The sequence below is a fragment of the Nyctereutes procyonoides genome, unplaced genomic scaffold (assembly GCF_905146905.1).
Source record: "Nyctereutes procyonoides isolate TBG_1078 unplaced genomic scaffold, NYPRO_anot_genome, whole genome shotgun sequence".
Classification (NCBI taxonomy): domain Eukaryota; kingdom Metazoa; phylum Chordata; class Mammalia; order Carnivora; family Canidae; genus Nyctereutes; species Nyctereutes procyonoides.
Window position 1 is genome coordinate 32,314,719 of NW_026575120.1, and position 16,746 is coordinate 32,331,464.

The following is a 16,746-nucleotide window of genomic DNA, read 5'->3' on the forward strand; positions in this document are numbered from 1 at the left end:
AGTTTACCATAAGAATTTTTTAAATGACAGCTAAGGGGTCATGGTGGCAGGTGGAGATTGAACCAGGATGAAAGAAAAAAAGTGAAAATATTCAACAATCATTTGTCCAGCAAAACTCAACCAATTATCTGAAATGCATTTCAATACCTGCAAGTATATATTTTTATTAAATTCCCCTAAGCAGCCAAAATATGTTTGAGTCTTATACACTAAAATATCAAGTCAATTTTCCATAGATACCAAAAACTAAAGCAGTCTATTGACTATAGTAAGAAAAAGTCACCCTACACACCACTAGAAAAGTTCAAAGTCAACACCATATTGCACCTGTGTGTGCATAAACAACTTTAATACTTATTGTAACAACAACTTACAGTAGTGAATAGAGAATGTATATTCAGAAACCACATCTTTCAAATGGAGCTACCTCTGGGTAACATGAGTCATCAAGAAATCTTTAAATTATATTCTATACCTACTGTCAAAGAGGCAGGGATATAACTAACAATTAAGGTTTCTTACAATCTCATTTCATGATACTGCTTTATGAGCAAAGTGCTGTCATAATCTATATGCAGTCAACTCTAAGAGACAAAAGAGGCAACCAATGTAAGAAGAGGCCTTCCTGGGGTCAGCGGTGCTGGAAGCACATCATAGTACTTCTATGACACCCTGAAAAAGAAAAGGGGCTCTGCACGAGGGGCTGGTGATCCCGTGCCCTTCGTGAGGAAGGGTAGGCACCTTTTTATCTAAAATGCTCTGCTCTCTGGCCCACAGTTTAGCTCAGCTGGTTGGATCACTCTACTCAAGGAGCCAAAGAAGACATTCCTATCTGGATCGATGCTTGGATCAATGACTCTATTACAAAGAAAAATCTGTTCCACAGACACATCCTTACTCTCAGACAATTGTCTTAAATGCTTCCACATGATTAGGTCCTATAAAATGGATGATACATTATTCGTGCCAGAGTCAAACACTAAAGGGCAGCAGCCGTTCAACTCCAAACAGACATAAAACCATACTACGGACTGGCAAACCACACATACAGCCCACAGCCCTGTTTTGCTTGGCCTGTGTAGTCTAAAAAAAAAAATAAAGAGGCAGTATTAAAAAAAAAAAAAACCTGAAAATTTCCTATTAAAACTCAGATTTCTGGATTCTCTTGGCAGAATCTGAAGCTCTGGCATCACCAGGCCCTTACTCCTCTACAGAAATGACTGTTGTTGAGCAGTGACTGCCCTCCTGAGATGAGGCAGGTGCTCTTCCCCTCCCAGCAGCGAGTGGGTGGTCTCCCGCTCACTGCCGTGTGTGGGACACCTTGGTCCCAGAAGGCTGTTTTTCTCTAAAACTGGGCTATCCCAGGAAAGGTTCTACTAAGTGACATCTGTCACCTAGGAATCCTAAGTAAGGATTCGGGGCCCCATCTATGACATGGCCCTGGGAGAAATCAAGGTTCCTTTCCCTGAGAGGTGGATAAAAGGTCCACATGCAGGCCCTTCTCCCAGTCTTCGTTTTCCTGGAGAGCAGAGAAGGAAGACTATGGCCAGCAGCGTGTCACGAACCTAACGGTTCACAGTGCAGCAAAGGAAAAGTGTGTAGTGAACACATCCCACTGGTAAGTGACAGGGTCTCTCCAAGGACAGAAGCGATGTTCCTGGTAGGTGGTTCCAGTAAATGACTAGGTAGCTGTTTTTCAAAACAACAAAAAAGAAAGCAAGAAAGCAACAGTCAGCCCAAAATGGAGTCACTGACCCCAGAGAACAAACCAAGACTTCCTTGCACTTCCAGCCTCTCACAGGAATGTGACCTTCCACTAGTCAATCTGGAGATTCCTGATCACTGCTATTGAGGTAATAATCTGCACAACAGACCCCCACCCTTTCCCCAAAGAAAGGTGACCTTGCCTGAAACAATCTATTCTTTGTTAGGAAACTTCTTCTCCTACCTGCTTTGGTCTATAAAACCTTCCATTTTGTATCGCTCCTTGGATTGCTGGGTGGGATGCGGCCTGAATCATGAACTGCTGAATAAAGCCAATCAGATCTTCAAATTTACTCAGCTGAATTTTGTTTTAGAACACTGTATGGCAAGGAAGTGAGTGTGTGGCCACAAAAAAACCCAAAACAAAACAAAAAGCCTGAACTGAGATTCCAATGGTTCAACTTCTATAGCGAGAAATACGCTCTGAAGCTGTGAAGGCAGGACTCATGAATCCTGCCAAGAAGGCAAAGAGCTACAGAGCCATGACGTCAGAACTTCCTGTTCTTTCTTCCTCTTATAGCCTCCTCATACAGTGGGCTCTGCTACCAGCAACTTATAAGCCAAGAAGAGGTCTTGTTCGCATCTCTCTATCCCAACATCTGCACGGTGTTTCACACATAGGTGGTACTTAACAAATGGATAATAGTGGTCTACAGAAGTTAAGATTTATCCAGGATCCCTACTGGAATTTGAATTCTGCGCTCTTGAATCTCTGAATCATAATTTCATGATGAGTCAATTTGCTTCCTTTGTACAGATACGCACCCACCTATCATTCCTTAGAAATACAGAGGAAGGTTTTTTTTTTTTTTTTTTTTTAACCTTCAATCATCAGAGAGGATGTATTCTGATGCCTATTTTTCAATCCTTTGTGGGTAATTATGAGAGCGATCAGATACACGGGTTGGTCAAGGACAAGCTCAGTTAATGCCTGCAATCCCAATATAATCATTAACAGAGCCTTCTATCATTCTCTCAGGTGTCAGGTTTGGATGATAAATTAGATCAGCGGTAGACAAACCTTTTCTGTAAAGGCCAAATGGCAAAAAATCTTAGGCTCGCTGAGTCATATAGAGTCTGTTGCTCTGTAAGGGAACTCTACCACTCAGCAAAAACAGCCAGAGAGAACATGCAGATGAATGGGTGTGACAGTGTTCCAATAAAACTTCACAAAAACTGGTAGCTGGCCGGATTTGGCCTGACAGCCATATAGCATCCTAACACTGAAATTATCATGGTAATGCTAGTTGCTAAGAAATCCAGGAATATTTCTTTCACCCTAGGAAAACAGAGCTTACAATGAGAAGATACTTTGAGGGTAAAATGTACAATTTAAGAAAAAAACATGTAGGTGTCATATCATCTTCAAGATGAAATACTACCTAAGAAAAAGTGAGTTCCACAAAAAGGCATTATCTTTGAGCGCATGTGTTTCAGAATTTGTTCAGAAACTAAAAAGTCCATCTGAGAAAAATTTCATTTTAGGGAATCTCTGAAAAAGGAAGCCAGCTGACTGAGGTGGCGCTCTCCAGGGAAGGGTTTCTTTCCACCAGCTGAAGGAGGAACTTCTGCGCTTGCTGCTAAGAGAAAAAGCAAAAAGTGAAAAGATGATCCAGGGCCCCCTGAAGGCAGCCAGATTTCAGATTACCAATGAAGACAAATGGAGAGTAAGGGGAAGACACAAGACCCAATGGCATCAGATGATGGAACTCACAGCTACTTAAAAAAAAAAAAAAAAGGAAGGGAGGGGATTGAAACACCACTTGTGTAAATTTGCTTTAAGAGAATGAGCTCTGGCTGGCTAGGGAAGAGAGGGGGAAGGAGGAATGCCCCCTTCTTCTATTCATTGGTTTCACACATCAGGCCTGAAAGTCCCCTTGGGAGACAAAAGTCAAAGCTTCAAGTGACCAGTCTGGGGAACCAAGGGGACTGTCCTCCCCAAATAAAGCGAAGCAACACAGTCGCCCAGACAACCACCTGCCCAAAACACAAGAGCAGTACAAGAGCACCATCTGCTGTAAGAACTGCCAGTGCGGGCTCCCCTATTTTAGAAATTCATTCACAGCCTTCCAAAAGGACCCGATTCATCCCATTCAGGAGCAAAGCAGCCTAATCTGTAGAACGTTGCAACCCTCTGGGACTGCACCAATCCTGACAAGCAGGCTTACCCAGTCTTTACAGATACTAGAAATACACAAGGTTGCCAAGGAAGTCTGTTTTTTTTTTTTTTTTCCAGATGATCATGATTCAGTGATAGCCCCAGTGTCAGTGTGGTGTTTGACATATTTGTGTAATTAGGTTTCACAACTTTCAGGGTTAGTTATTTGTGTAATTAGCAGACAATGGCTGACTGCACAAGCACTATCCAAAGTGATCATGGACATCACAAACCCCTTCTCCAAGGATGTTGTTGGGTTTTTTTCTTTTCTCGCTAATTTCTCCCTAAACAAGGATGCCTCTCTGTAAGTGTGTCTCCGGAAGGAGGAAGGGGTTTTGTGCAACGAGCCAGGACTGCATCCTGCACAAGGCTACAGGTGTCCACTGTGTGTCCTGGCACTGCTGAAGTTAGCCACATCTGGCATTCCTGCTCTGTCTTGGGGTGTCTTTGTGACTGTATTTCTCACAGACTCTTGGAGAGGCTAGCCCTTTCTTCCCTACTCAATGAGGTCTGTGTATGTGTGTGTTCATGCTATCAGTGTCTGCCTTTAACACTTTAAGCAATTCGGAGTGTGCCTCTTTCAGTTTGAAAACAAAAATATTTAATTCTGTATTTCTTAATTTCCATTAAGCTTTTTCTTCCATTAAAATTATATATATACACACATACACACACAAATCAAATATCTTCTTAGCACTCCAGTAAATATCCCTCCTATTACCAAGAAACCCAAACAACTCTCTGACCAGGGGAAGATAAAAAACAAACAAAAAAACAAACAAAAACCCTTCTGTTTTCCAGTTAACTTCAAGGAATGCCCATTCCGAAACATAAGAAAACAGGGCCTACATACAGAAAGGACAGAGACAAGAGTTGCATTTCCCAGGGGGCTCACTCAGCAGCCCACTGGTCTCTGTGACTCCCATCTCCCCTCAAAGGGGCAGCCCACTAGCCCCGCCACGTCCCATGCCTCACGGCCTAGCTGGCCCTGGAGCACCAGTCATCTGGCAATGCCACCACACAGGGCTATAGCCACCACTGTCCATCCTCCTTTCCCTGAGAGTCACCCCACCCTGATTTCAGAAACAAGAGGCAGCATTACATACTGGGCAACCAATGTAGGCAGAGTTATGGACACCGGGGGGCCTTTTGTAAGTGCCATCACTGTCTGTGGTAATGAGTCTATCCTTCTCAGCATCTCCCGGGCAGCCGTTGACCTGGTGTTTCCGGCGTGGTTTGGGAGACCGTTTTATCCTGGAGCTTCCAGGGGAAAAAGAAAAGGTTATCTTCATAGGAAACAAATCTTCCAGTAACTTATTAACTAAACACTCAAGTATTTTCTGAGCATCTGGGATATGCTGGCCACTGTAGTAAAGACCTCACAGGATATAAACAATGTGTAAGACACAGACTCTGCTATAAGGACGCCATAGTCTACCTGAGCATGTTAAACTCATGGAACAATAGAGAATCATATAAGGTAACCTAGAACCATGATTTTCCCAGGCATTCAGAAAAGGGGAAGGTCAATGCAAGCTAATGATGTGGCTGGCTATACGGTGAATGAACTGGGTCTTGCAGAATAAGCAGGATCTGCAGAGGGGAGGGATGTGGGGAGAGGGTGTGAGGTGCAGACTCCACCATCCTGAGAAACAGGAAGCAGATGAATGTTTGGAGAGACGTTGTCTACACTGCTGGATGGCGAAAAAGTAGCCAGAATGCAGAGCCCGGGTCCCCCCACCACCTGTTATAGGAACACGGGTTCCACATGGCAGGTAACCAAAGCCATTATAGGTGATGAACAGAGCAAGACATAAATGAGAACAATGATTAGAGAAAATGCATGTGCCTTGGGGGGTAGGGGTCTAGAAGACCAAGAGCCCAAGACTCTGAGGGCAGCTATGGGACAAGAAATGGACCTGGACCCAGAACCGACCTGGGTGCATGTGCAGAGGAGGAAAAGGTACTGGGAGAGGGGGAGGAGAGGACCACCTGAGAAAGGAAGGGTGACTGCCATTTCCAACTAGCTGACTTCAAGGAGGCAGAGAAAATCCAGGGACAGGGTTCTGAGGCCATTGGACAGGCAGGCCAGTGAAGGAGCAAAGCCACAGGGGCTCCACAGGCAAACCTCGGGGAGCCCTGCTGGGGATGCCCACCTCTTCCTAGGCTCTATGAACACCGAGGGCACACTGGCCGTGGGGTCCAGGATCTTGTCGATCTGCATCTGAGCCCTGCGGTACACGCGGTGCCGTTCGCGCGTGTCACCCGAGGACAGGTCGTCCACCACTGGGAACTCGTAGTGCCCGCGGCGCTTGGCACGGAGACGGATCTTGTTCCGATGGTGCTCAATCTCGGACTTGTGCCGCAGCGCCGTCTGGATCTGTGTGGCCAGGGAAGAGAGGGGAGACACATGGCATGTTCCCGAAGGCTTCTGGCCCCCACGCAGAGATAGCATCTTGGGAAGGCCTTCCTGCAGGCGTTCTTTTCCCCCAGACCGCCATCCCAGGCTTCTGAGGCCCCAAAGGGTGTGACACTGCCAGCCACACCCACACATGGAGGCCCCATCACCCCGGGGAGTTGGGTCCCATAGCCTATGTTTGCATCAAATACCATATTTTAAAAAGAGAGTTAAAGAAAAACATGAAGATGTATGCTATCACAGGCCTGGTGAGCACATTTTCTTCTTTCTGTCTGCCAGATGGAGAATCCACTTTGGGGTGCTTACACATGGCAGGCACAGAGGCACAGGCCACACGGGACTGATGGAGACAGGTCTAGGTTAGGACTGGGGCTGTGCAGGGCTGGGGCTCCCCAGCACTGGTGAACAGAGAGCACGCACACCATCCTAAACCCATAGCACACATTCCTAGAAAGAAGACAAAGAGGTATGGAGAGGAAAAACCCTAAGAACTCTTGACAGGACTTCTGTAAGATGATTGACTTCAAGGATCACCTACAAAGTGGGCAGGGGGTTGCAACTGTACCAGTTTCTTACTACTTCACCCCAGCAGAACTCACAACACTAGCAGGTATTTCTTAGAGGCAGGAAATGGACAGGCATGAAGCTGCCTTATGCACAATCCTAAATGGCCTTCACTCCACTCATCATCCAGCCCAGGTCAAATCTCTCAAGTTCAAGTTAATGGTGACCCGGCTTGGCCTTCTGGTTTCCAAAATCTTAGGGGAGAAGCAGATCTAACTCACTCTTCCTGGATTCACTGGAATAGGATTTTACTACATATTACTAGATCCTTAGGGCCAGAGTGGATCTATCAGAGATCACAAAGTCTACAGTGGTCCTAAGACCACCCCAGGTTCAAAGGTTCATCAGGAAAACTCAAAGGACTCAGGAATTAGTCTCATCTATTACAGCCCAAGAATGCAAATCAAAAGCAACAGGAAATGGCACATGGGATAAAGTCTAGAGGAAAGCAGGTGCCAGCTTCTAGAAGACCTTTCCCAGGAGAGTCACACAGAACGTGCCTAATTCTTCCAGCAATGAATTGTGACAACGCATGTGACATGTTGTCCACCAGGGGAGCCCATGAGAGATGCAATGCCCAGGATTCATACCGGGGCTAGTCCAACAGGCCCCCTCTGCCTAGCCTGTACCAAAATTCCAGAGTCCCAGAAGGAAAAGAGATGTTCAGATAAGTCATACTGTTTGCATCAACAGTCTAGGAACAATGGGAATGTTTCAGAAACGTAAGTTCCCAAACCCCAGCCAAGGGCCACAACAGGACTTCTGAAGGATAGCAGTCTTGGGTTTGCTATGTTAACTCCCTCTCCGTACATCTGCCAATATGCCTGACAGCATCCGTGAATAGTATCGAGCTAAACAAAAGCTACATTTAATATTTAAAATGAAGATACTTGTCAGCAGCTCCTACCTTTAGTAACTTCCCGACACCAAAATTTCCATCTGTTTTTAAGCACTTATCAGAGCAGAATGTGACTTTTTAAAAAAATAAATGTACTTTTTAAAAAGAACAAATACCTCTTTGTTAATTTTGTTGGTTTCTGCCACCCGGTCGGCCAATACAGGGTGCTGAACTGGAGGTGCGGGGATGGGCTGCATGGCGATCAGCTGAATCTTATTGGGAACCCGTCGGCTGGCCTCCGAGGACCGGGAGAGCCTGTCCACATGCTCGAAGATGGAGGCTGACGAGTGCTGCTCATTGCCTGAACTGGGCAGCGGTGGCCCTGAAGCAGAAGGAAAAGCAAAAGCCTAAATAAATAAAGCCATCCTAAAGAAATAGCAAATAATTGGTCATTATACTACTTGGTGCCCAAACTTGCCCTGTTTTGGTTAAAGGGGGTTAAAAGTCTTCAGGAAGGGAAAGGAAAGGGCAGGAGCCACTCAGTGTGTCACTACCCGACTTATACAACTTTGAGAGAAACACTGACAGCAGATCTGAATTTCTGTGCTCATTTAGAGAGAGAGACATTTAGTCACCAATACAATTATACTGGTGAAAAGGGAGAAGATGGAGGGGAGTGTGGACATGCAGGCACGTGCTGCTTTGCCCTGAACACATCTGGCCTTTCGGTTCTGATGCAGAAAGAAAGCTAAGCTGAAGAGCCACGAGAAGAAAAAGCTGCTGCCTGCAGGGCATTCGTTCCTACTTTAAAAAAAGAAGAGTAGTAAGTACCCTGAAAAATTATCAAAGGGGGAAACTGTAAGGCATGTATATTTTACTGTACCTTGAACTTTTTAGAAAAGTAATCAGAACTTCAAAAAAGAAAAGAGACTGGATCTTGGTATAATGGGTGATGGTCTTCAATTTCTTGCATTTTTTCATGTGAGGATTTTCTCTAATGAGTATGACTTTTATAGTAGAAATAATCCCAGTAAGCTTTAGTTTTAAAAAGGCAAAATTAGGGGGTTCCTGGGTAGCTCAGTTGGTTGGACATCTGCCTTCAGCTTGGGTCATGATCCTGGGGTCCCAGGATCAAGCCTCATGTCGGACTCCCTGCTCAGTGGGTACATAGCCCTCTTGTCTCTGTTGCTCCCCTTGCTTATGTGCTCGCTCACCGTTGCGCTCTCAAAAAATAAATAAAATCTCTGAAGGAAAAAGAAAGGCAAAGAGAAAGATGCAGAAGGGCTGAAGAGATGGAGATAGCACAACAGAGCTACTTGGAAGTGCTCCCTCTGATAAGCCACAGTCGCCCTCTGAATGCTCTGGACACTGCTTTAAAATAAATGACCAAGAGGCCATGAGAAGGAGAGCATGTGGAATCTGTTTTTAAACAAAAGCGTGAAGTTGGAAAGCTTGAGCACAAGTGAAAATATAGAGGTTTCTCCTTGATGTAAAACAAGATAGAACTGAGCCAAACAGTAAGAAATAGTAGCGGCTATTTTCGTAAGGAATGCATGCACATTAGTGTATATAAGTCTTTGCACTTCCTCTCCACGTGAATTATATTCATTCATTACCCTATAAGATTAGAAATGCTTTACAGAACTGTGAATGAAGGACGCTTCTCTTAGCAAGGAGGCATAGTTGTCTGGATTCAGGCTATTTGGGGCTTTCTTTCCTTGCCCTGGGCCCAGAGGGAGCGTATTTGTGCAACACAAGCACAGCCAGGCACCACCATTCATCCAGTGGCAGCTACTCAAATTGCAGGCACAATGCCTAAAAGGAGGTAATTAGCTTCACCAGATAGCCAAGCCTGGCTAACCCAAACTTATAACATAGCAACAAATGTCACAAAGGGGGGCCCATTAAGCTACTGACACTTAAAGGTGAGACAATTTTTTCCTCCAGGAGGGTGCATCTGATTTCCTCCAGGGCACACAGATGACAAAGAAAGAACATGCACCCCCCCCCCCACAGTGCTATCTGCCTGCCTGGGTACCTAGGAGCTGCAGGCCTGTGACCAGCTCCAGTCTGTGCCCCATTCCGGCCCCCAACTTGGTCATGGCTCGTCACTCTGTAATTCACCAAGTGCAATCACAGAAGCAGGAGAAGCCCAGGAAATCCTCAAGCTTCTTTTTTTTTTTTTTAAAGATTTATTTATTTACTCATGAGAGACACACTCTGAGAGAGAGAGAGAGGCAAAGACACAGGCAGAGGGAGAAGCAGGCTCCTAACAGGGAGCCCGATGCGGGATTCGATCCCGAATCTCGGGATCATGACATGAGCTGAAGGCAGGCGCCCAACGGCTGCGCCACCCAGGCATCCCAATCCTCAAGCTTCTACACTACTCAGAACCCAACCATTCTAATATGCATAATTCTAAAATATATAGAGAGATACATATCTATATATCTCTATGTATAGATATCTGGGTTATTTTTATTGTTTGCTACATATTGCATAATTTTTAAAAATGACCTGGACAATAATAACCACTGGAAAGTACAACTGTATACAGAGAGATTAATCTGTGTGCATCTTCCTTGAGGTCAATTAGAGACTCTGGATTAAAACCCATTTCTATTCCAATATTACAAAACAAAACAAAAAAATTGTCATGATAGAGTATAGGATAACATCAACAATGCAGAATGGCAGAGGGTAGGAAAATATGCACTGTTAAAATGCTGAAGCAACAGAATACTCTTAAATACTAATTTCATTATCTATAGGTGAATATAGTCCAAGTGCATTATCACTAAGGCCCGTGGCCCCCGTTTATATCCTGTGAGGAAAGGATCCCATTTCTCTTTCTGTCTTCATCCTGTTCTGGCACCTCCCCCAACATAGGCTCTGAGCAAACATTTGCTGAAGGCAGGACTAAATGACCTGGACTAAGTTTATAAAATGTTACCTCAAAAAGCCTCTGGGAATCTGCCATAATGCAAAGAATTCTAATTTATAACCTCAATCATTTCATGAGTGCTCCACGATTATACCTGAAAAACTTAGATGTTACAGGTAGTCAAAACAGCTGCCCTGCAATCTCACTAAAATTATCAATTTGCTTTGAAAACTCCTTTTTTTTAAAGATTTTTTACTTATTTTTTCAAGAGTGAGCAAGTGAGAGAGAGCATGAGTGGGGAAGGAGCAGAGGGAGAAGTAGACTCCTTGCTCAGCAGGGAGCCCAAAGTGGGCCTCGATACCAGGACTCCGGGATCATGACCTGAGCCGAAGGCAGATGCTTAACCAACTAAGCCACCCAGGTGCTCCTGGGTGTTTTTATTTTTAAGATTTATTGATTTATTTGAGAGAGAGAGCAAATGGAAAGAGGCAGAGGAAAAGAATCTTCAAGCAGATTCCCTACTAAGCATGGAGCCTGCTGCGATGCTCAATCCCAGGACTCTGAGATCACCACCTGAGCCAAAATCAAGAGTTGGATGCTTAGCCGACTAAGCCACCCAGGCACCCCCACTTTGCAAACTCTTTAGCACTTGCCAAAGTAGATGTCAGCTTAGTTCCAACTGAGACCTCTATAATTCCATTCTAGAATTCGGAATTTGTGGAACTCTCATTAATGATGTTCCAACTACTCAAAAATCACACCCTTGCACACACGTTTCGTAGCCCTTACCTACTGGGTGGATTCCTGATGACAAAGGAGGGGGAATGGAAATTACGCAAGGACACCACAGACATAACAGCCTGAGTGCCACTGCCTTTACTTGAGGAAGGTACATCATTGCCCTATCTCATCTCGCTCTTCACAACTTTACATGGGAGCCCATGGTAGCAATATGACTTATTCTCAAACCTCGATAACCAAACACAGTGACAATCTGAGTTGATAACCTCATAATGGTCCGTGGATAGTCATATATGCGACATGGTTTAGCCACCTTCCAAGAATAAAGCACAACCTCTAATAGACCAAAACCAAAACAATACTCTTTCATCAGCTATCACTGCAATGTGGGTCCTGAATATGTCAGATGACTTGTGACAGCCACAGAGCACCTCGCCAAGGAGTTGGAAGGGACCCAGTGGCTATGCCACCTGCTGTGTGAGAGAGAACACTGGTCCCAAGGCAACATGGAGGATGGGACCAAATGGTTCTCAAGCAACTATGACTTGCCACAAAAGAAGGATTTTTACATGATTTACAAAATAATTCAAAAGCTATGATTAAAAACGCAATCTTTTCTATAGGGTATTCAACTAAGTTCTATGTAAGCTAAAATGCCTTCATGGCAGCCTTCAAGAAACAAATAAAATCTTCTAAGTGAATTGATATGTAGAGTGAGAAAATCCTCTTCCTAAAACATGAAAATAACATAGAGATTATGGTGTCTCTCCAAATCATAACAGCAGCAGTTAAGCTTCTAGAACTCACAAGAACATCTGGTACACTTGCCTCCTTCCACAGGCAACTCAGCCCCACACCTGACATGCTTTACTACCTGGATTCTGAATATATGTTGATAGTGATTTTTTATTTTTGTTAGCCATGCAGAATATACTGTCAGGGGTTAAATGTAGGAACTAAAAGAAAGGTTTTCTCAGATAAGCAATAAACAGAAACTGAGAAACTCCAGAGCTGATCCTTCCCCGCCCCCCCCCCAAATATTTCCTTGCTGGGATCAAAATTAGATTTTAGTCCAGTCTATCTGAAACAGAGCACCTGTTACCATGGTGCTAAATAACTTCTAAGATTCTGTGAAACTGGATCCAAAGAAAAAACTCTTCCCGTATTCTAAAGGGATTTTCTTTAACATCAAAAAAGAGCTGGAAGGAATTTCAAAAATGAGCTAGTTTTAGTCCCACAGAAGCCCCAAAGGCTAAGGGACTTGCAAGGTCACAAGCATGAAAGTGATAGATCAGGCCCTCTGGCTTCCAGCTAGATTCCGTTCGTTTATAGAATATGGTTCATTCTGTACTGCATTTCAAACAAATAAATTTGTGATGACAAATGTTTAAGTATAAAAATTACTATTAAAAATAATATCCTGAGGCATCCCACTTTTCTTTGCATTACCGAAACACTCCTGAAATATAAATAAAACGCCAGCAAATACAAGAGCTGTAGTTGCACATTCATTTAACAGAACCTATTAAACTAAATCCAAACTACCTTGCCATCACACCAAAAAATGCCTCTAAGTCTAGTTAGACCTATGGGCTTAGTTTTATCAGAGAGCATGAGCTTGTGCTCGCTTCAGCAACACATATAGAGAGCATGAGCTCCACAGTAAAGCCCTTTGGGATGGACATGAAGTTTGTTTCAGACCTGGCCTTGAAAGCCACTGACTACAGATACAAGTATGCTACACGATTCAATCACACTGAAGTACCTGCGGGAACAGTGATGTAGGAAAAGGACCAAACACAATGCATTTGCTCACCCATGATAAACGACTTTCTGGCAGTGACAGCTGAGAAAAAATCTAGAATTGGATCCTCAGAAGGTCACTAAGTTCCAGAGGCAGTTCTTGAGACTCTGGTTTTACTTTGATTCCTCCTTCTTCAGGGAGGAAAACCATTAGGACTCTAAACTAGAATGGAATGTCGCTATTAACCTCAAAACATATTTGAGTGAATCCCTAACTTCTAGCATAATCTCCTGCCTCAACACAGACACCAGTACAACATATTAGATGGTGACAGTCGATGCTGAGAAATTCACCATATGGATGATGAATATTCCACTGCAGATTTTTTTTTAATGTTTAACATTTGAAGTAGCGTAAAGTCTTATCCTATTGGAATCTCATAATTAACTATGTTTAACGTGGAGAATGAGAAGAGTCACAGACCGCTCTGTGGGGCTCTGTGGGATGGGCCATCGTTCACCGCTCCTGGCGTCTTGTCTCCTGCATCCCTCTCACTGGACTCCTCACTTACAGTAGAGTCAGCATCCGAGGGAGAAACTCTGCAGTCACAAAACAAATGCAAACATTAGGAAAAAGAAAGAAAGGACCTGGTCTCAGTGGGGGCAGGGTAGGGGGGAGAGGTCACATTAATTTCAATGTAGAAGTCAGGCTTCCAGGTTAAACAGACAGAAATGAGAAAGTCTACAAAATCATCTTCAAGGAACACATTGACAGCACATGGTCCCCTCTAGGAGACAGTATAACATGGCTTATATGGCTTAATAGGCTGCATTCCAACAAATGCTAGGAAGCTAAGTGCCCTTCTGGAGGACGGTCCCTGGAGGATGGTTACCAGGGCCCTGGATTCTAGTCTGGGTCTGGCAGAGGCTATATGAGAAGATGTGGAGTTCAGGCCTGGTTCCAGGTCAACTGGGACTGCAGAATTCCTAGGAACCCAGGGTGGTCCTACAGTCACCCCACAGAATCCCACAGCTCTGGGAGACACCTATACTTACAACACAAAAGCAACAATCACCCCTGAGCTTTGAGTCTATATATAAAAAACCAGGTGACACAGCACCAGGCCGCACTAGGCTAATGAGAATCATTAACAGGTTAGCACCCCTTCTCTTTGTGCTCCTGAGGGATGCTACAGTCCTACATTAACAATGCAGACTATTGAAATGTTATGTCTAAATGTTGAGGATGAGATAACCAAGGGAGAGGAAAAAAAAAAAAAACCTTGGCAAAATTATACTAACATATTCAAGTCTTTAATGATTTGATTTATTCTTAGCCTGCAAGATGATTAAGCAAATAACATCTCTCTACATAATTCATTTTCTTTTGTAAAGATCATGGTGTAACATCCATTCAATTGTTAAAACTAGGCCAGAACCCCCGGGGTAGGTTTTCTGGTAAGTCAGAAATTGTGACAGCGTTTCAAATGTTGGTATGATCACACATTTCTTCTCTCTTCGCAGGGAATCAAGATTTGGAGTTCAAAGCTCAAAGGAAGGCTGATAATTTGAGGCTTCCATACCCTCGTGTGATTGTGCTGAGATCTAAAGTCAGCTGCATAAAGCCTGATTCTGAACTTTGACCAAGCTACAGCCCTTCTCCCAGGATCAGAGGGTGATGGGGACTTCCAGGTGGGTTTTAATACACAGTCCTTCGTGTACTTTTCTTTGACAGGAGGAATGGAAATACATTGGGAATGGGGAGCTGGGCAGGGAGGAGCGGGGCTGAGTCCAAGGAAACATGCTAACGAGGGTGACAACACAGACAGCCAGAGGAAAAGCAAGCAAAGAAAAAAAGGATGTGATGAAAGTCACCTGCAGACAAAGCAACGAAGTCATAGCCAGACGCTAGCATAACAGCAAGGGCAAAGCCACTATACTGGCTGAGCGTGTATTATGTGTCATGCACTCTCTATACATTACTTCTGCTATCATCTCCAGAGGGCCCAGAATGATCACCCCAGAATACACACTCGAGCTAGGCAATACCTAATAATTGTCAGGGGGAACCACCAAAGCATCTGGCCTCCTCTGGTAGTCTACTGGAGCGGACTCGGAGCCCTTGGGTTTGTTGACTTTGGACAAGCAGTTGCCAGTCTCTTGGGCTGTAGACCCAGGGAATACTCACCATCAGTTCTTCTGATACTGGAAACTGACAAACTGAAAAGGGAAACATGCTCTGTGATAGAGAACAATACTGAAAGACCGATAAGAACCTTCCTCTGTGACGGACATTCTTAGAAGGGATCTTTGCCTTCGGGCTCGGCACATCTCCATTTTCAGAAGGCGTGGTGTGGTCCTTCACAGGTCCCGGCAGTGGTGCTGGCTCATGAATAATCAATATGTCGTCTTTATTGTGCTGACCCAGATGCTGCTTAGCAAAATCAAAGCCCTTCACACTAGGGATCTGCAACTAAAACACACACACATACAAGTGAGACAGTCCATCTGAAATCTGAGGACTGTAAAAAGGGATCATGAGAGCTGGCAAGATCACTGAGTGCCAACTTCTGACCCGAGATCGTGTTTGCTATCTCACCATTCTAATTCAACAAGCATCTCTAAAATGTCAACTGTGTGCACAGCACCTTTTATACCTAGAGTTTGCAGAAAAGACAGATACTTCTGAAAGATTAAAGAAGAGTACAGGATCAAATGGCTAGACCATAATATAAAAGACATCACAAGACGATACCTGACTCACCATCACAGTAGCATGATCACGACTATGCAGTTCCAGAGGGATCGGCACGAGCGAGACACTCTTTACAGAGAAATGAAGACTTGAGCCAGGACTCACAAGGCAGACAGAACTGGGAAATGAAAAGGGGCAGCTACACAGAGAATGTTCTAGATCATGTCAGGCACCAGGAAACACTTGAGGGCTGGGAAGAGATCACATCAGGTGCCCTAGAAGGGTCAGAATGTGGGGAGGGAGAGAAGGCTGGCTAACAACAAATGTCAGTTTCTGGAGCAGGAAACCACCAAGTATTTCTGAAGAGGCAGATTTCTAAAATCCAAGAAAACAGGACACAAAGAGATGTAAAAGGGCCAACAATACCCATGCAAGCAATAATGAAAGCCTGAGCCCCAAATCCTAGCAATGAAAATGGGAAGGAATGAATAGTTCTAGAGACTAGGCTGAAGGATCTGGAAGCCAAAAATAGACACAAGAGGCAAAGGAGGGAAAGCAGCCAGTGATGACTTGAATGACTTATACAGGCAGGCATCCTGAACAGTGGAAGGGACATTCATCACGAAAGAATGGTAACCTGAGGAGATAAAAAGACAGGTTTCAATTTAGACATGCTGAGTTTGAGATGGCAGGAAAAGCTCCAAAGGAGAGTAGCCCCGTGTTGCTGGACACGGAGGACAATGGCGTGGGGGAAATTCCAGGCTGGAGACAGGACTTTGAGAGAATCTATATAGAAGATGACAGGTAGGGGACCTGAGATTTTTTTTTTTTCTCCTGACATTTTTCAAGATGAAAACAGAGTCTGTGGATAAAATGTTGGGGAACATCTAATAGTTTGGGGCTCAAAGGAGGAAAAGCAAAAAATAGGTGACTTCAAAGA

General features: G+C 44.3%; 1 protein-coding gene across 1 annotated transcript in view; it reads right to left on the reverse strand.

Annotated features, from left to right (window-relative positions):
* KIAA1549 (KIAA1549 ortholog) overlaps positions 1-16,746 on the reverse strand; it is a 148,017-nt gene that overhangs the window by 36,349 nt on the left and 94,922 nt on the right. The window contains exons 13-17 of the mRNA XM_055334769.1: positions 15,388-15,584; positions 13,596-13,711; positions 7,920-8,125; positions 6,079-6,302; positions 5,029-5,182 (exon numbers count right to left, since the gene is read on the reverse strand). Of these exons, the coding sequence (XP_055190744.1) occupies positions 5,029-5,182; positions 6,079-6,302; positions 7,920-8,125; positions 13,596-13,711; positions 15,388-15,584 (897 nt within the window). The remainder of the gene's footprint in view (positions 1-5,028; positions 5,183-6,078; positions 6,303-7,919; positions 8,126-13,595; positions 13,712-15,387; positions 15,585-16,746) is intronic.